At 35.5% G+C, this 21591-nt stretch overlaps 1 protein-coding gene across 5 annotated transcripts in view; it reads left to right on the plus strand.

Annotated features, from left to right (window-relative positions):
* Positions 1–21591, plus strand: part of LOC131033633 (folate-biopterin transporter 1, chloroplastic) — a 65247-nt gene that overhangs the window by 31935 nt on the left and 11721 nt on the right. For all 5 annotated transcript variants that reach the window (XM_057964883.2, XM_057964884.2, XM_057964885.2 and 2 more), the window contains 5 exons: positions 13302–13561; positions 15218–15282; positions 15387–15549; positions 15786–15934; positions 16143–16403. In XM_057964883.2, coding sequence (XP_057820866.2) covers positions 13302–13561; positions 15218–15282; positions 15387–15549; positions 15786–15934; positions 16143–16403 — 898 coding nt within the window. The remainder of the gene's footprint in view (positions 1–13301; positions 13562–15217; positions 15283–15386; positions 15550–15785; positions 15935–16142; positions 16404–21591) is intronic.

The following is a 21591-nucleotide window of genomic DNA, read 5'->3' on the forward strand; positions in this document are numbered from 1 at the left end:
CCACCTTACCCTTGTGGCTTCTCCTTACCATTCCCTTCTTCGCGCGACACCCTTCTACCTCATTGCCTTCAACCTCCCTTTCTACTACCATGCCACATTAGTTTGGGCCCCACAAACTTTGGAGTGGAGAGTGAAAGTTATTAAAGACATTTACAATGCCACCATAGGGGCCAAATCATTGACATCAGCACTTCCTTTGGTCACCAAAAGGAGCGACAAGCATTTGTGTGATTTCCATTGCCATGTCAAAAGTGTGACATAAGGAATTTGATTATTTCCTTTGACATATGACAAGTGCGACTTAAGGGATTTGTTTACTTCCTTTGCTATTTCAAAAGAGTGACTTAAGAGTGAGCGACTTCTTTGACTATCCAAATCAGCGACATAAGAGATGAATCATTTCCTTTGCCAATGGAAAAGAGCGATTTAATATTGTGCGATTTCCTTTGCCCCTTGAAAAGTGCAACTTAAGAGATTGGACATTTCCTTTGCTATGCTGAACGTGCGACGTAAGGTTTTGAGGCTTTCTTTGCTATATCAAATGTGCGATTTAAGGAGGTGAGATTTCATTTAGGCAAGGAAGAGGTGCGATTCATGTAACAGAGGTGCTAAGTTGCATTCAAATTTGTTTCAAAGTAATTTAAGGGGCAGATTGGAGTGCGAATTGAAGGAGCAGACATGAAAATCAGGTCTTAAGCGATGGAAATCAGACATGAAGTGATAAAATTTAGACATAAGAACGGCAATTAGAACATCATTTCACACCATTTTAGCATGTATGTTAGATTAGAAAATAAAAAAGGGGTGAAATTAGTATATGTCAAATATTTCTAGTGTGTTTGATTGTATCTCTGTTTGCGTTGCAGGTGACTGACAAAGAGAGTGAAATGGCAGGCTGCAAGCAACATCAAGGCAAAAAGTGGTGATCAACATCAAGCATTCAAGGAAAGACTTTTACATAATCTTGAATTTCCTCTGGAAATCCAAGAAGCATCTCTAATACAAAGAAGTGATCAAGAAAAGGGAAAGAGGATCAAAGACAATCAAGACGAAGGATTCCAAGGTTGGAAAGTGAAGCATATCCGAGACAAAGGAGTTTCCACACAAGAGAGGAGAATGCAAGTGATCAAGACATGATATAGTTTGAGAAGACTTAATCAAAGTTAGATGATCGACTTGAGTAAAGTCATCATCACATCAGGTGATTGGAAATGTTGAGTATCAAGAGATATGCCTCATTCATTTACAACGTGTGATGAGTTACAAAGAACAAGCTAAGGTGGCACCCAGTTATCACTTATCCAATTATGTTATTTCAAGCTAAGGCGTCTAGGTTCAATGTGTTAGTTCCCCTTTAAATTTAAATTCAAAGGTGTTGTTTTAATGTTTGTTTTCCCTTTTGAACTTAAGTAATTGAACCTTGAAAAGTTCAAAGTTCAAGTTCATTACTCGTCTTTAGTTTTGCTTGTCCCCGCGGCTTTGTTTTATGATAGAGGTGAGCGCTCATGTTAGAAAATTCTTGTTGAACCTGAACCTTTGAACCATTTTGGTTCAAGGTTCAAGGTTCGTTGTGCGTCAGTCCTGTCTTGCTTGTTCCCTGCTTTAAGACCATTGAGGCTGTTGTGTATTACAATTGTTTTCTTTCTCGTTGAACTTGAACCGTTGAACCTTTTCAAACTCAAAGTTCAAGGTTCAAGGTTCACAGTTCACCAGGTTCAGCAAGGTTCAAGGTTCACAGTTCACCAGGTTCAGCGAGGTTCACCAGGTTCAAACAGTTCAATCAGGTACGAAGATGCAGGTTCAATAGTCAAGTTCAAAATATGAGCAGCACATATGATTTTCAAATTCTTTTGTTCTGATGAATACAGAAAGGACAGTAAAATGGCCATAACATATGTTTCTGTCATCACAGAGGTTATGTAGCAATTGGGCAGTGTATAATTTGAATATTTCTATACAAAACGATGCTCAAATTGTGTGACGGAGTGTTTACACCAATAATGACGAACTCCAGTAGTTTGTGGGAAAAGATTTGTTTGAAGCATAGGCATTGTTCAGTCGATCTTTTCATGGCAGTTTTGATAATACTCAATTCTGTTAATCATAACTTTCGAACTAATCATTATTCTGTCAATCGCTCCGGTCAAAACGTGAAGAACTAGGTTTGCGAAAACATATCAAAAATTGAGCCGAATCCAACGGTGAAATTGTGATTTATGGTTCTCGTATTGAGACCCATTTTAACTGTCAATGGTTAATGCTCGATTTATGATGACATCCTCAGGTTGTGACAAAAGACATTATTTGGAATAAGTGATAGTGGGCTCAAAGAGGGAAGATTAAACTTTATCTTTCATCTCCGCTATTCATATAGTTCTAATTATTAATTTGCTTTCATAATACTATGGAAAAATATTTATAAGCAACATTATAATGAAAGTAAATCTTCAAAAAGAGGGAGTTATCAGGAGAGAAAGAAAAGATTAAATAAAAAGGAGATTAATCAATGATATTTTCAAGAAACGGTTATGTAAACCGAAACGGAGTCTTTAAAAAGGAGATTTTCAGTGGTAAAGGGGGTTCTTCTTTTTTCCGGAAGTCTGGGTGCTGAAGGGAAGGAGGAAATATTTTATATGAATGTAGCAGGGATAGAGGAAAAGATTGGTTTTTCTTTTTTTTAATTCTGCATAGCTTGATTTTAGGTGCAGGGATAGAGTGATAAGTTGGTCACCTTTATTTATGTATTTGGAATAAGGATAAATATATTTTCAGATCTATTGGTATGGACATTTTTTTTTTTTTGATTGAGATTGATCTGTTGGTCACTTCAATCACATTCCTTGTATTGTTCCGTTCTTTCTTGTCAAGTATATGTGTGTATTGCAAAATCTGTAGGTTTTGTACATTCATATATGTAGAATGAAATGTTAAATTTTCCTTTGTTCCTACGCATATGAGAAGATCAAATAGATGGTCTGTGTGCTATTTATTTGTTTCTCTCTTTGTTATTTAAATCCTGAATCGCATTCATGCCATGTTGATGGATGAGTGTTAACATGTCTTCGTGTCTTTTGGTCAAAGACATTCATATTTTTAATTCATTGTAAATATTTTAAGGAGGGAGCTGTACCTCTCAATTCAGAGGAAGATTATCAATTCAATGATAATCTATCCAACTGTTCGTGCTCTTTGTCCTTTATCCCGGGCATTTGGAGTTAGTATGTGTATGTATTTGTTGAAGGACAAATCTGTTCACTAACAGATTTTTGGCAACTCTGCTGGGGAAATCGGAATCAAAAATTAGTGCATTTTCTTTCCTCAGATTTTTAGATTTATCTTTGATGCTCTGCAAAATGGACAAGGTTAGCAAATGACAAACAACACAAGACACAAGAAATCGTTAGTGTTAGTCAATCAAAAACTAATCTAAACAGGCATATCAAAAGAGATGCCAAAAACATGAGAGAATATTTAACTACAAAAGTAAATATTATGAGGCATCTCCAAATGTCTCCTAACATGCTCTTGGCTCCTTCTCCCTTGTTCCTCTCCTCTCCAGGTTCCAAAATAGTGTAGCTCTCAGCAGCTTTTTGCACTATGGATGCTTATGGAGGATTGAGATTTTAGTATTTTGCTCCAAATGTAAAATGAAAAGCTAAAATACTAGATGCTATTAAAATGATTGATTTTAACCAAAATAACAAGATTTTAGTTTGCTATGCTAAATGCTCTCTAAAATGCCTATAGGTTAAATGCATACAAGTTTTTAGGATCTGGATTATGAAGAAATGGGCTCTATTTATAGGGAAAATGGAGCAATAGATGGTTGAGATTGAGCAATCTCAACAAGGGTCAGGATTGAATGATTTTAAATCCATGTGAGGGCTTTCATCCCAATCTCAGGATGACAAGTGTCAATGTGAGATAGGTTGAGAGGAGAGGGAATAAACATTAAATGCTTGATATGACCTTGGGAGTTAAAGTCAAGGTTAGTTGAATGAATAAACTCTTTATTCAAAGAATAAAGCTTTTATCCAATGGATAAACTCTTGTGCAAATGTAAAAAGGGATAAACATGGTCAAAACAATAAATGTTTGGGGAGACAAGTTTGAAATAACCATAAATGGTCATGTAAGAGCCATTAGTGGTCTTGGAAGACTTTGGGGGTTAATTTGTTGAACACACAAAGCATTAAATGCTTTTCAAAGACTTTTGAAGTCTTTGAGAAGTGACTCCATTTTGCTTAGGAATGTGACAATAATTAGGGGATGGATTAGGCTAATTAGGAAGGGGTTAGAAGAATCTAGAAGGGGATTTAGGAATGCAATTGGATTTGGTGGGTGAGGGAAAATAGGATTTTTATTAAAATAAAAATTCATTTATTTCAATAAATGTGTGCAAGTTGCATTTGTAGGAAAATGCAAGTGGGGGGGGGATAATGATTTAAATAAATGTTTTTATTTAATTTATTTAAAAGAGGAAAAGGGGATTTAATTAAATAAATAGATTTTATTTATTTAATTGATTGTGAATTTGGTTTAATGAATTAATTAAAATAAATTGAATAATTTATTTAATTAATAGGAGAATATTTGGAGATGAATTAATTAAATATTTATTTAATTAACTGATGGCTAGTGGATTTTTAATCAAATAAATAGCGAATATTTATTTAATTAAGCTGGACAGATTTGTGTGACTACAATCTCAGTGCAGGAGATTGGCGACTCTGTATATAAACATCATGCTCAAAACAAGAGCGATGAGAAAAGGGAAAAGACCAGATCCTTCGATCTTGGAAATTATTGAAATAGATGATAAAGTACTGTATGACTTCTTGGAGCATTACAAAGAAAGTATTTCTCGTGCTGTTAGAAACAATATAAGTGTGGAAGATGATCATGCATCCACTCTTCTATGGAGAAGTCTTTGCGTCAGATTTCACAAATTAAAAGAATTGAAAGAAAAGACAAGAGTTTTGCAAGTTTATGCAAGGAAAATATTGCAGCTGGAAGAGGAGTTAAGGGATAATGATGATGAAGAAGCTCTTGTTGCTCAAAAGTCATTCCATTCACAAAATTGCACAGTCTTGAGCGATCAAAAAATCCAACCAAGAGAGCAATTGAGAAAGAAACCTACTATTGAAGAAATAATGGCTGAAAATGACCCAATGCTGCAATACCTCTGGAATGCTTATAAGAAAAGTATCTATGAAGCTAAAAAGAGTAAAATAGATCCTGCTAAAGATCACAAATTTGCCTTGCTGCTAAAAAGTGTGTATCAGAGGTATCACAACCTCAAAAATCATGAGAAAAAGACTATATCTGTTGTAGAAAGATTAAAAGAAAAATCAGAAAATGAAGAGTCAATTTCTTATATCTTCTCGAAAAGAGATCTTGAGCCAACCTTGGTCAAGACGTCAAAGGCTTGGAATCATGATCAACAGCAAAGAGAAAGGTTACGGCAAGCTGAAAGTGAAAAGCATGAAATTTCTTTGTCAAGTATCCGTAACGGGGAAAACGAATCATCATGAACACCCGTTACAAAGCAAGCTTTAGCAGACAAAGATGATCAAGAAAACAATAGAGAAGTTGTGAGCCTGGAAGGTGAAGATATGTTGGAATCTTTCTCTTCGCCAGAAATGGAGACTTTCAATTTTGAGGCCAGTGAAAGTGGACTTGTCCCAGAAAATTGTAAAGATGATGATTTTCAGATTAACTTGCAGCCAGAATATACAACTTTCAGTTTTGCACAAGAAAGCAGTAAGAATGATTCTTCACATTCAGAAGTTCTGAATGAATGTATGTTAGAATCATTTCATTTTGATTTATCAGTTGAAGCTTGTAACGAAGATAAAGAAAGATCATGCTTGGTTAAAGATTTGTCAAAATCTGAAAATGAAGGTATAACAGAAATATTTGATGTAAATGTGGGACAAAATGATGGTCAGATCGATAGAATATTGCAGCTTCAAGCATTGTTGAATGGTTTGGTTGACACTTCTTTTTGTGAAGAAGTCATAGATCAATTTTTATCCTCCCTTGAGCAAGAAGACTTCGCTGCAAAAGACTCAGGTATAAATTCTTGCTGTGCTTCTGTCCTGGATAGAGAGTTTTCAGATTTGATGAATTTTAAAAAGGATGAAGTCTTTCAAACTTATGCTGATCCTATGCTTGATGAAGTTTCCCTTTATACCAAAGGTGATGCAAATGTTGAAACTCCCTTTGAGTATGATGATTTTCACATTGAGAATAGTAAGAATAATGCAGCCATTTCTTTAGAAGTTTCTCAGCATTTTAATGTACAATTAAAGGTGGAGCATTCCTTGAATAGTACTATACAAGGTAGCTGAGAGAATTCAGAAATTTTTGATGAAAGGTGGCTTTTTGGCAATGAGCATTTGCACAGGTTATTCCTGCACACTATTGGTTTGACTGCTGAAAATTACTTTAAGAATGATGGTCTTAGCAGTGCAAATTTTAAAGAAGCTGCTCCCCTTTTTCTAGAAAATCGTGGTCATTTTTTTTATCAATTAGAAGGAGAAAATTGCTTGAGTAATAATATGCAAGGAGCTCAGGATGATTCAGCAATTTTTGATGATAAGTGGTTATTTGGATCTGAATACGCCTACATGTTATTACTGCACTCCATAAATCTGAGGTCCAACGTTAAGAGAGTCGCAGAATGGCAGGTATCTCTAGCTGCATCAAATGGCTACAATCCATTATTTCGGAAAGGTGCCTTTTTCTCACAACCGGTTAATGGATTTGCATGATTAGTCTTGTACATAATCTGATAAGGTCTTGTGACCATGTACATATTTAGTCTTTTTGTTGTGCCGTAGGCTTAGATGTTTTGGCTTGTGGGTTTGCCTTGCTCCCCTCCGCCCTCTGCAATTGTCTCTTTGTGCTCTTCTTTGTTTTGACTCTGTTGCCCAATTGCTAGGCACTAATCTCTCCCAGAGACATTCTGGATTCTCCTAGTCCTTTACAGTTCTGGTCCCCAGTCAGAGCCAATGTTAGTTCCCCTTTAAATTTAAATTCAAAGGTGTTGTTTTAATGTTTGTTTTCCCCTTTGAACTTAAGTAATTGAACCTTGAAAAGTTCAAAGTTCAAGTTCATTACTCGTCTTTAGTTTTGCTTGTCCCCGCGGCTTTGTTTTATGATAGAGGTGAGCGCTCATGTTAGAAAGTTCTTGTTGAACCTGAACCTTTGAACCGTTTTGGTTCAAGGTTCAAGGTTCGTTGTGTGTCAGTCCTGTCTTGCTTGTTCCCTGCTTTAAGACCATTGAGGCTGTTGTGTATTACAATTGTTTTCTTTCTCGTTGAACTTGAACCGTTGAACCTTTTCAAACTCAAAGTTCAAGGTTCAAGGTTCACAGTTCACCAGGATCAGCAAGGTTCAAGGTTCAAACAGTTCAATCAGGTACGAAGATGCAGGTTCAACAGTCAAGTTCAAAATATGAGCAGCACATATGATTTTCAAATTCTTTTGTTCTGATAAATACAGAAAGGACAATAAAATGGCCATAACATATGTTTTTGTCATCACAGAGGTTATGTAGCAATTGGGCAGTATATAATTTGAATATTTCTATACAAAACGATGCTCAAATTGTGTGACGGAGTGTTTACACCAATAATGACGAACTCCAACAGTTTGTGGGAAAAGATTTGTTTGAAGCATAGGCATTGTTCAGTCGATCTTTTCATGGCAGTTTTGATAATACTCAATTCTGTTAATCATAACTTTCGAACCAATCATTATTCTGTCAATCGCTTCGGTCAAAACGTGAAGAACTAGGTTTGCGAAAACATATCAAAAATTGAGCCGAATCCAACGGTGAAATTGTGATTTATGGTTCTCGTATTGAGACCCATTTTAACTGTCAATGGTTAATGCCCGATTTATGATGACATCCTCAGGTTGTGACAAAAGACATTATTTGGAACAGGTGATAGTGGGCTCAAAGAGGGAAGATTAAACTTTATCTTTCATCCCCGCTATTCATATAGTTCTAATTATTAATTTGCTTTCATAATACTATGGGAAAATATTTATAAGCAACATTATAATGAAAGTAAATCTTCAAAAAGAGGGAGTTATCGGGAGAGAAAGGAAAGATTAAATAAAAAGGAGATTAATCAATGATATTTTCAAGAAACGGTTATGTAAACCGAAACGGAGTCTTTAAAAAGGAGATTTTCAGTGGTAAAGGGGGTTCTTCTTTTTTCCGGAAGTCTGGGTGTTGAAGGGAAGGAGGAAATATTTAATATGAATGTAGCAGGGATAGAGGAAAAGATTGGTTTTTCTTTTTTTAATTCTACATAGCTTGATTTTAGGTGCAGGGATAGAGTGATCAGTTGGTCACCTTTATTTATGTATTTGGAATATGGATAAATATATTTTCAGATCTATTGGTATGGACATTTATTTTTCTGATTGAGATTGATTTGTTGGTCACTTCAATCACATTCCTTGTATTGTTCCGTTCTATCTTGTCAAGTATATGTGTGTATTGCAAAATTTGTAGGTTTTGTACATTCATATATGTAGAATGAAATGTTAAATTTTCTTTTGTTCCTGCGCATATGAGAAGATCAAATAGATGGTCTGTGTGCTATTTATTTGTTTCTCTCTTTGTTATTTAAATCTTGAATCGCATCCATGCCATGTTGATGGATGAGTGTTAACATGCCTTCGTGTCTTCTGGTCAAAGACATTCATATTTTTAATTCATTGTAAATATTTTAAGGAGGGAGCTGTACCTCTCAATTCAGAGGAAGATTATCAATTCAATGATAATCTATCCAATTGTTGGTGCTCTTTGTCCTTTATCCCGGGCATTTGGAGTTAGTATGTGTATGTATTTGTTGAAGGACAAATCTGTTCGCTAACACAATGTACCTAAACTCATCCAACAAAGAGATAACTACCACATGGGCACACAATCCTTTGCACTTACTGTCGTCATCTATTGTTCAATTATTTAAGGAAGGACTTGTGTCCCATCAAATTGTAATTCTATCATTGGTCAAGCATTAAATGCTTTGTAATGGGTGTAACAAACCCTAATTAGGGTTTTTATCTTTCGGTCTTGGCCATTGATTGTGAATCAATATGAGCCACTCAATTGTAATAAGAGCACTATGTAAGGCTCCACTTCTTCATTTGTAATGGTTAATAGTGAGTAGTCAATGGTTGCCAAGACATTGTTGTAAGAAGCATGTAAACTTCATTGAAGATATGGTGAACTCCATGTGTTGATTCAACACATGATCTCTACTTCTTATTTGTTTTAATGTTGGTTAATTGAATGAAAGACTTTGTGTATGATCAATGGTGGAATTCATATATACATACTACTAACACCTTGCCAAAGGTAAAGTGCCTTGCATAGTCAATTGGATCCATCTTAACCAAATTTAACTTCAATTATCATTCCTTCATTGATATGCTTCACCTTGAGGGTATCTATGCTTGTGGTGATTTGAAAATCACAAGCTATCCCTAGAAGATCGCACTAGCCTTGTGGAGATGTTCGTTGCATTTCAAAGCAAAGCGTAGTTGAATTTCATCAAAGATTGTCCATTGCTCATACATTCCTAGAGTTAGATTAGCTTTCTCAACCCTCATCCTTTTTTCCTTTGTTTTAGTTAAAGTGAAATTCCACATTCCAACGACATTCAAAGCATTCAAGCATTCAACATAAGTCCACCTTGGGATTCCAGCAATATCACATCAAACAACTAAGTCTATCCAAGATCACATCAAGACTTGACATTTGAGAACCTTGGAGTCGTCCCATTTAATGACGCAGCTTAGCATTTGGGGAACCTTTGTTCAAGAGAGGATAGAATACTTAGTATTTTATTCTGTGTTGCATAGTGTGTAAAAACACCATCAACACAACCATTGCCTCCTTGCAATGCGAGTGGACACCAGTTTTGGCTCCAATACTTTCCCTCCAACTTGGGCGCCCAAACACAGAAGATAAACATTACACTAAATATAATATGATACAAAGAGACACTTGCTGCCTCTTCCAAGTGCCCACTTGGAGAAGCCCAATGGTCACCCATTTATCCTCTTCACATGTAATTGATAATCCTATTCTAGAAGTCCACATGTGGAAAAAATAATATTAAATAGTCATGTCCACAAGTTACCTTTACTGTTGCTAGTGGAACCCTTCACCCCTTATGAATGTATTACAAACAATAGTGAGAATAAATATTACCAATTATTTTCCCAGTTTCACCCCTTATGAATGTATTACAAACAATAGTGAGAATAAATATTACAAATTATTTTCCAAGTACACTTTAAGCGCATAAGGACACTTTTCAAGGATGTTGGAACCATGACATAGGATTTACGAGGTGGATGGCACCGTAATCCTAGCAAGTGTGGCTAGAAAGCACTTTAATTGATATCTTTGGTTTGTTTGCTTGTTTGTCATCCATACTAATACAATCTTTGCAATGCCTTAAAGGATCTTTGAATCCATCTCCACCAAATGCTGGCAATTTTTTTCTTTTGACATTGGGAATTGTTGTTGGGGTCACCATCGCTTGATGTAACTGTTGTGTCTAAAACTCTATCCTTAGGAACTTTGATTAGGATGTTCCTTTTCTCCTTGGGTAGTTTTGAACATGTCTGAACTCTCAACCCTTACAAATATTTTAGAAGTTCGAACAACTTTAGTCCGACCTTCAAACTCTATTATTTCTACTACAACCTTCATTCTAGGCATCTTAGGCCTGAGTCATCTTTGATCTACCGTTCTTTGATACCTCAATGCTAGCTGTCATATGCTTCTTGGTCTTTGTTTGCCAAAAAGTCATTAGATTCCATTTCACTTTTAGGAGATTTAGTTATTTCCTCCAACCGAACTTGGTTTGCTATATTGATGCACACTTCTTGAGGTTAGGGGAAGATGTCTAGTTATCTTCACTCACTCTTCCTTCATATTGCTGTTTGACTTTGACTTTTGCTTTGAGTCGGGTTTTGGCTTTGAATTTGCAGTGATGGAGCCTCTTCGGTTGCCTCTTGTAGTCTTCTTCACTATATTCGTTCTACCCATCGTCTTATCTTTTGGTATTGATAATGTTATGCTCTATTCTCACCTTTTTTGGGATCTAAGGGCATTAATGACTTAAATCTTCTTTAATGCAATAGTGCCAATATTTACTCCTTTATTTGATAAGATTAGTACATACACAAATGAATATAAAGAACAATGCATACAGAACTAAATGATATCTTTATGCATATGTAGTTTTTACACAAAAGTAGACCAGATATGATTAGCATAGGATAAAACTTCTTTCCTTGACCATGAGAGGCCTATTTAAAGTACGTGATGGTTGGCAACCAAAACAGAACCATTGACAACTACTAACAACTGACTCCTAATAATTACTCACAAGCTAACAAGTAAATGATACATAGTCATATACAAACAAATTAACAAAACATTACAAAGACAGTTTATGCTAACAACAAAATTGAGGTCTATTTGTCTAGGGCAAGTATGCCCAATTTGAAGTCCTAAGGGTTCCACTTAGAACATAAATTAATCAAGGATATGGTTAGGAATCTAGGATTGTGCATGTTAGTTTGCAGTAAAACAACAGGAAAGCATCATGTATTGTCATGCTAGGTAGAAATGCAAAATTATATGTAATCTGACCAAATTTCTTGAAAATCTCTAATTTTTCTAGTATCTAGGTAATGGCCTGAATTTAGTGATTTTTCTTTCAAATTAACCCATAAGAAACAGGCCACTGCCAACTGTTTCTTTGTTTAGCAATCTTCTATTTAGTTTTTTCAGTCTAATCTAGCTCAATCATGATTTTATCCTTGGGATTGTTTAAAATCGATGAAGTTTTATTGTCTTTCTTATATGGTCTATATAGGGCTCATGCTAATGATGTATGCGAGCTATTCCTGCTAATGAACTCGGGAGATTCTTCACTCTATTTTTGTTTTATTGGCACATTGAGAGCAGTAGGACCCTCAACCCTCAGCCTTTGGGACACAAACAGGGGCCTGAGTCTCTAGATAGGAAGTATTACACTCTCACATGGGACAAATGGGGGACCACTCTCTAGAAAGGAAGTATTGCATTTGCGTATAGAAGCTTGCTCACTGATTCTTAGGGGGGCGTTGGAACCTGGGTTATCATTGTGGTAGTGCTCCAACTTGACCACTTAGCCACTCTTGGACTGAAATACTCCTCTCTTGAATGCCCCATCATATATACATGATGTTTAGTATTTAACATCCCACTTAACTATCCATATATATATATACAAAATTTTTTATTTTACCATCGGACTTAAGCACCTGCACATGACAATAAGATGCAAGGCCACAATTTAATCATATGCACACAAGCTAGTAGCGGAGACAAAGTCAATCCAGAATGAGTGTAGATCATCAGCAAACTATGTCCTGTGGACAGGTGTCTCTTAATGTCCGTTACTGCTAGGCATCATCAATATTGGAATCTAACTAACTTTATCTTCATTTCAAAACTTTTATACGAGATTGTATGTAATTTATATTTACAAATTTCTAATCTTGCAGGTGTCTTGTGCATTCAGTTTGTAACCGGGTGACAGAATATAAACATTCTACTGACAAAATCAAGAAATGAATATGAATGCTTATTATTATATTATTCAAATTCTTATTTGAGTGTAGCTCCAGGCAGGATCTAACACGAGAGACATTGTGAGACTGCTTTTAGCCAATCACCATATCATTGCTGTGAATACAGAGAAATTTATTCAGGTGGTTGCACTACCAAACCATTGACAGTAATAGTAATAAGCTACATATCTCCTACTAACAATAATAACCACATGACTAATCATCAGCTGTTCGCTTCTAATTCCATACATAAATATAATTATATGTTGTATAAACATTGTAAGTATCCTTCAACAAGTAGTATTCAACATTGTTTATGATTATACAATGTGCAAATAACAAAAAAAAGGTACCATAAAAGACTCAGCAGAAATTCTGAGCACTGTCTTTGTGGAGGTGACATTTCAGGATTGTCTTATATGTTCTGTTTGCAGCTAACTCAGAAGGAGCCATGTGAAGCATTTGGTTACTAAAAAGTTATATTTTGCAATGCTGTTGTAATGCATAATGTTTTGTGTGGATAGAGTTTCTTAATGAAATTGCAGTAAAATTATCATATCCTGGTTGCAAATATGCTTAGGTTCATTTATTTTTCAAAATATGGAACATGCTTTTAATATGTTTATTGTTTTGATGTATAGGTCTAAATGGCTCAAGGAGTCAGCTTAGTTTGAAAAATGAAGCCATGGGGACAGAAACTCATTGTGAACTTGGTTCCTGTGATGAAAATATTTCACACAAAAAAAGAAATGTTTTCAGGGCAATTAAGCTCTTTGGTGTGGATATGTCACCTGATAACATTGCTATTGCCATGGTCTATTTTGTTCAAGGTGTCTTGGGCCTTTCACGTCTTGCTGTGACCTTCTTTCTGAAAGATCATCTCCATCTTGATCCAGCAGAGGTATGTCATGACTTCCAAGTTTCCCGACTCTGATGTATGCCTTTGTATATGGGTTATATGGGTTGTATGTGTTGCATTTTTTCTTTTGTGATTCTCTCAACCACGGGGAAGATATGGTCAAAATCTTGTTTAGCTGAACACGGCTGTCTTATATTTCTGTTATCAGTGTTCATATATGAAATTATGTTGTCAAATAAATGACATGGACACTTTGTGTGTTGGCCTAGAACTCATTTTTTAAAATGTGATAATACTTGAGATCTTGCTTCTTTAAATTGGATGATCATGCAATATACTTGTTTAATTGTGAAAATAGACGTACAGTATAATTTACTACTGTTTGGACAATTTATAATGTCGAGTATAAGCTGCATTTCAAGCTAGATTAATTTCACATAAAGCTTTTAATTAATGTCTAAAAGTTTTATCTACCTAAAGATACCATCCTATACAGTATCCTTCTAAAGGGGTAAATTCCTGTTGATTGTGATAAATAAATGGTAAAACGCAATGTTTGCACTTTGCAATACATTTGGAGCCTAATATGCCAATATTTTGAAAGTTCTTTAATGTCTAATAATAGTTAGCCCAGGTAGCAGCTGAAAAATTCCTGTGGAAACTAAATCATCAAATTCATTCTCCTTTAGTTGTTTCCCTTTTAGCATATTTAATATTGAAGATGCAATTTAAAGATTTTTTTTGAGTTTTTTTAACATCAAATCAAAAGGTAAAGAACAAAATATTTTACAGGCTGCATGATTGAACTGTAATGATGGATTATTCTCTCAAATGCTCAAAGTACTATGCAAACGACTTTGATATTGCTTTCAATTCCATTGCAGGAATAAAAATCATCATTCTGTTAAACAAGTAATTTTAGGGACAAATGTATAAAAGCTTTAGAGTGTTACAGATGGCACCATGGTTGCTAGTCTTTTGGTCCACTTTCTGTCTGGGAAGGGTTGCTGGGTATGCAGACATGATGGAGAAGTGAGGTTTTACTTTCATAGACAGGAAATGTTTTATCTAATGGTCGAACCCTATCTCTTATCTGTGATGGCAATTACCTGGGTTTGCAGGACTGCATTCATTCTGGGTGCAGCTGCTTTGGTAGCACACACTGGGTGTGGTATCATATGGCAGGAGTTGAAAAGCTAACCTGGTGGTTTAGGTTCACACTTGGAGTACTTAGAAATTGGGCCAAGTGTTTGAGCTCTGAGTGTCACTAGCTCAATTATAAAAACTTTTAAGAATCTTTTCTAATTTTCTGATTACTAGCTAAATTATCAACTGTACATGGCAAAATGTTGCAAATACTTAAATTTCCCATAATATGTGTGAGGATAATAATTTTTGGCTGTACGATTGCATTATTACAAAAAATGATATTGCACTGATGATAGGATTTACTTTTAGGTTTTTTTTGACAAATCATTTTTGTATGTTTGTTATGTCAGTATGTTTTGGCAACTGGCAAAACTATGTTTGTCTGATGATAACCTTTTGTTTTGAGTTCTTAACTGCAAATAGCAATAAGAGGATAAAAATTAAATATTTCTTTATATCTGATTTAAATTTTTTAATAATTAATTATGCATGTTTTAGTGTAATATTTTGCCACATTTGACAGTTTGCTTGCTATTTATCAACCTGCAGACAGCGGTTATATCAGGAATATCTGCTGCACCATGGCTAATCAAACCTCTCTATGGATTTGTCAGGTCTACCAAATTCAATAATTGCTTTCCTATTCATCTGTAATTTGGCTTATATATTTTTGAATATTTGGTGCTGAGTTGTCTTACAAACTTTGAGCTTGATGCAGTGACTCCTTCCCACTGTTTGGCTATCGAAGAAGGTCATATCTTATATTGGCTGGGCTTTTAGGAGCATTCTCCTGGGGTCTAATGGCTACCTTTGTTGATGACATGTTTGGAGCTGCAGCTTCTATTTTCCTTGGTTCATTGTCGGTCGCCTTTTCAGATGTTGTAAGTACTAAATCTAGGCAATGCCAATGAGTGTCTCATTTTGATTGATAGTGCAGATTTCTAAATTCACCTTTCATGCCTGCAACTGAGAGACTATATCATGATTTCAGGTTCTGTCAATGATTTTTTATTTGATTTATGTGAATTTTTCCTTTAGAAAATAACAGGTGTGCATGTGCTTCCCAGAACATTTGTGCTTATTTAATTTTCCTATGAAATTAAATTACTTATTTCAGGTTGTGGATTCAATGGTTGTAGAAAGAGCCCGTGGTGAATCACAGAATACCTCAGGTTCTCTTCAGTCTTTATGTTGGGGTTCTTCTGCTGTTGGGGGTATAGTGAGTGCTTACTTCAGTGGCTCACTTGTGGAGGCATATGGTGTAAGGTGAGCCTGGTAAATTTTATGAAGCATTTATTTGGGGCAAAAAATGCGCTAGAGCCCATCAAGATATTTAATAAGATTGTCATTTGTTAAGCATCAAGACATCTCTTCTACATCCTATGGAAGGGAAGAGTGTTTTGCAGATTTTTATTGGTATTATCAGAAGACCAAACAATCAAAATCTTCAAAATTAAGAATGTGTTTTTTGCAGGTTTGTTTTTGGTGTTACGGCATTTATGCCTTTAATGACTTCTGGTGTTGCTGTTCTTGTCCGTGAACAACCATTTTCAAGTTCAATGCTATTTACAGGCCCAGAAAATCCTAGAATCAATCTGGGTGTTCTTGAAAGTGCGAAAAAGCTTGTTCTTCAATTGTGGGGCACTGTCAGACAACCAAACATCTTTTTGCCTACTTTGTTCATATTTTTATGGCAGGCAACTCCACAATCAGATACTGCTATGTTCTTCTTTACGTAAGTTGTCAAGGTGATTAGAATATGCTTTTGGAATTGACACTGATGTAAAGTTTAAATTTTTTACAGATCTCTTTGGTTTCTTCCTTCCTGTACTTCTCCTTCTAAACCCTTTTTGCCATAAGCTTAGGATTGGAGATCCTATACTTGGATGGGGATTGATTTATAAGCCACAATCTATACCTCCTATCTAATATTGAAACTTGTTTACCATAAAAATGACACGATTTATGCAGATTACTATAGTTCTCTAAAGTCTGCAGCTTTGAAACTACATTGCATTTTAGAAGAATTTACCTGACTGCAATAACATCCTCAGAACAAAGCGGAAATATTTAACAACCAAAAGGTCTGTTCTCTAATATTTTTCTGATGAATTTTTTGTACCAGATTGCTAAGAGATTACTTTTCATGCAAGACGGGCAATCTTAACGCAACTATGTCACTTTAAGCTAAGGATATGGCAATGGGACCTCAAGCTATCAAAAAACTCCACTTTTGAAAGCTGAAAATATCACAAGAACAATACCCATTTAAACAATTCTATGATATCTGTTTCTAAGTTAAGAAATTTAAAGAAAAAGGGGTCCAACTTGTCACCAAAATATTTGTCAATAGACATTAGACCATATCAATTCTTTTTTTAATACCCAATTAATGCCAATTTCAAGCCTCCTGGTGTCCCTTGAGTCCCATAATTTATCCATATCACCAAGAAGCACATGCCAATGCTGAATGCCCAAAATAAATAATTTCTGAACAAGTTTTGGCAGAGAGACCTCAAGCTACAGAGAAAATTCTAGAACTCTAGAAAATTCAAAATTCAAGAATGTCAGCTAATAAAAAAAATCTAAAACAATTCGACGTAGTCTGATATCTTCTCCTAAAAGAAAAGAACATGGTGTCCAGCTTGTCCCCATAATATCTGTACAAAATTTTCTAGACATCTAAAACTGATCTCAGGCTGCTTGATATCATTAACAATCCATCAAACATCCACTGCATTGACCAGCATGGTCCAGAACATTTCAATGAATGAATCACTTCATCTTTGAAAAAATGAAAATTTCAAGAGAAGAATTTCGTTGATGTTTCAGTTCTGGATTATGGGCTTCAAAGGAGACCTGGAACATTCAAGTTTTCTCAATACATCCTTTATTACAATTATTGACTGTGAATGCTTAAAATATTTAATCGTTTCTCGCTTATAACAATTCTGGTTATACCCAGGTATTATTAGAATATTTAATTATATTTTAGTCACCTATATTTAGTTCCTTGTTTAATGGTCATTTAGCTTTTCAGTTAATTAGCTTTTAAGCTTTATTTAGCATTTAGCTTTTTCTTTTTAGTTAATTAGCTTTTAAGCTTTATTTAGTGTTTAGCTTTTTAGTAGTTCACTTTAAACGACTTGTTCTTAATTTAGAATGTCGTCTTTGTAATCTCTTTGTATACGCTTGTATATTGTTGAATAGATTATCTGATTATTGAATCATTCATTCAATTTATTTTTCATGGTATCAAAGCGGGTCAATGGGATTCTTTAAAGTGGTGCGAAATTCATGGCCTTCATTCTGGAATATTTTCTAGATTTTTTTTTTTGTTTTTTTAATAAAAAAAACGATTTTGCTTTTTTGAAGGCTTTTTGAGAGTTTTTGGTTTGTGGGCAAATTTCTTTGTGCTGGGCAGCAGTCTGAAAAATCTGATGATGACCCAGTTGAGGTCTCGAAAGACCCACCAATAATCTGCAACCAAAATAAAATTTCGACTTGAACTGAAGGGTCAAAACCCTAGTCGAAAATTGCAGAAACCCTAGGAAAATTTTCAATCTGCAAAAAAAACTCCAGGTTGCAGGCCCAAAAATCTCCATAACTCTAAAAAAAACATGAACTGCTGCCCAACACAGAAATTCGCCCACAAACCAGAAACCCTCAAAAAAATTTCTAAAAAGCAAAATTGTTTTTTTTATAAAAAAACAATAAAAAAAAATCTGGAAAATATTCCAGAAAGAAGGGCATGAATTTTTATTAAAAAATTCGCCAAACTTTAAAAAATCCCATTGACCCGCTTTGATACCATGAAAAATAAATTGAATGAATGATTCAATAATTGGATAATCTATTCAACAATATACAAGCGTATATAAAGAGATTACAAGGACGATGTTCTAAATTAAGAACAAGTCGTTTAAAGTGAATTACTAAAAAGCTAAACGCTAAATAAAGCTTAAAAGCTAATTAACTAAAAAGCTAAATGACCATTAAACAAGGAACTAAATATAGGTGACTAAAATATAATTAAATATTCTAATACCCTCCCTTAATGGTCATTCTATCTACTAACTACCCTACAGAAGACACTGTAGGTCTTTTGATCACAAATGAAAAGAACACTCTACTGCAGTGGAGACCCTCTTTGGATCTGAAAAGTGTTAATGACCAAGAATACCAGAATCCATCCAACCTGACTTTGGGTAACCAAATTGAAACCTGAAAACATGATTTTGAGGAAAATTGGCAAACCCTTTTGTAGAAGAGTATCAACTCCAAAACTGACTGCAAGATACCACCTAAGTTGCCGGTACGGGTACGGGTACGGGTACGGGTACGTGGGTACGGTACGCTGGTACTGCTTTTTTTTTAGGGGGGGCCTGGGTACGTCCGGGTACGTCCGTACAAAAAAATGTAAAAATCATAAATATATACATATATACACTCTAATAAGTAGAAACAAAAATTAAATTTAGAATCCCACATATCATCCATATGCTAAACAAAACTTGGAACTATCATATATGATTCATATTGATATAACTATAAGTCTATAACAAAATTACAAACTTTGAATGTTATGATAGATATCGAATTCATTGTTCACTGGCTCAACCGTTCAACAATAAAATAACGCAACTAATAATCAGCAATAGCATCATATGGGTCACTAGGAAGATCAAGATCAACATCATCATTGACATTAGATGATGTAGGTAGAGTACTGGAACCACATGCAGCCTCACTGCCACTTGCACTAGCAGCACATTGGCTATCAGACTCCCCAGAAAGTAAAGATTGTGTGGCAGCTGAAAAATCCAAATCAGTTCGCTCTGGATCTACATCCCAAAACTTTGTGCTCCCATCCTTATACTCATTTTGTTTATGAGTAAGAAGGCGCAAGTTTGAATGCACATAAATGAGCTCTTCTGCCTTACTTGCTGCCAGTCGGTTGCGTTTCACTGAGTGGATAAAGGAGTATGTGCTCCAATTTCGCTCAGATGAAGAGGAACTAGCAACCTATTGAATAATTGACACAAAGTGAGAGGGTGACAATTATAAAATAGTAAAAAATCTAAATTTAGAGAGCAATAAAAATTAAGAAACTTACTTGCGATAAAACTTTGATTGCAAGAGTTTGAAGGTTTGGTGATGTATGGCCATTGAGGTACCACCAAGCATGAGAATCCTTTTTATACTTGTCACGGAGAGCGGAAACACTTTGACCATTGGAGGCTACAAAATCAGCAAACTCACTTGTCATTAAATCCTCCATTTCAGAATCTGGGAAGAGTTTAGTAAGTGCTGTCCTACACCCTTCACTGACTTCTGAATCTCTATATGGTGGTACCCTTGATGGCTTAGCAAGCATTTCATCACTATAAAATTTGGGAGTCAATGCAAATGCAAGAAGATGTAGTGGGGTGGTCATTTTGTTCCACCGCTCAACACAAATTGATTGAACCTCTTTGAAGAAAGTTTCTTCGGGATCTTGCTCTTTTGCATTGATGATGGCTTTCATTTTCTCAATCATCGAGTCAATGCCATCATATACCTCTCCCAAACATGGGTGATCCATGTCAGTATAACGGATCATACTCATGATGGGCTCAGTGAAACTCAAAAGATATTCCACTCGATCCCACCAAATGTCATCTAGGATCATGCGCTTTACATTTGCTGCCCTTTCAGTATTGGATTGCCTCCATAGGGACCAACTTTGACTAATTACCATGCTAGCAAGTGGCTGTCGCACCTTCACAAGTCGCCTCAAGACGATTGTGTTGGATGCAAATCGGGTCTCGGCAACCTATTCAAAAATTAAAAATAAAAATTAGAATACAAAGAAGACATGATAAAAAAATAAAAATTAAGTAACCATCAAAGTGAAATGTAGATTTTAAAAATTGAAGTGTTTCAATTACCTTTAGCAACTCCAACTGTGAAAATGATCTGAAAATGGCCTGTGACATGTTATGGTTTGTGATGAACATTTGGATCTCTTCAGCCTCAACATAAATTTGTTTGATCCAATCTATTTTCCTGCCTATCTTTTGTAGCATGAGGTTGAGAGAGTGGACAGCACAAGGTGTCCAAAATATGTGTTCAAACCGTGTCTCAATCAACATACCTGCAGCTCTACAATTCTTTGCATTGTCCGTTATTACTTGGACAACATTTTGAGGTCCCACATCCTGAATGCATTGTATAAGGATGTTAGCAATAAATTGTGCATCCTTCACCTGTCCCTCACAATCCACAGCTTTCAGAAACATTGCCCCTTTAGGGCACACTGCAATTACATTAATTAATGGCCGATTTTTGGTATCCTTCCATCCATCTGAAATGATGGACACCCCTGTTTGTTTCCATGAATTTCTAATGGGAGCCAATGCATTGTCTATGTTTTTTACCTCCTTTGCTAGTAAGGTGCTACGCACCTTCTCATAACCTGGCCCTGTGTACCCTTGTGGAGCCTCATTTACCTTTTTCAACATATCCTGCCAATATGGTGATCGTACCACATTAAATGACAAACCGTTTGCATATAGACATCTTCCAACGGATTGATCTGCAATCTCTCTAGCATCATTCTTAAATGCTCTCTCTAATGGTCCCTTGCTTCTCTTCACAATAACAGGGTCTTCACTAATTGGGTCCAAGAATGGGTGGCTCTCTACCACGATATCAGGAAAATCGCTATAAGATGGAGAAGTAGGGGGCCTCTTTGATTTACTTCCTCTTCCTGTCAACAAAGGATGGTTTGAGGCACGACCAACTCTTGCATCTGCTTCCTCTTGCTCTCTAATATATCCTGCTATTTCTTGAGGTGACATCCCATTTCCATTCTTTCCTAGACATGGTTTGATTCCTTGTTGGGGAATGGCACAAAAATGGGCTTTGACACGACTGTAGGA

Source organism: Cryptomeria japonica, chromosome 3 (genome assembly GCF_030272615.1).
Source record: "Cryptomeria japonica chromosome 3, Sugi_1.0, whole genome shotgun sequence".
In the NCBI taxonomy this organism is placed as follows: Eukaryota; Viridiplantae; Streptophyta; class Pinopsida; order Cupressales; family Cupressaceae; genus Cryptomeria; species Cryptomeria japonica.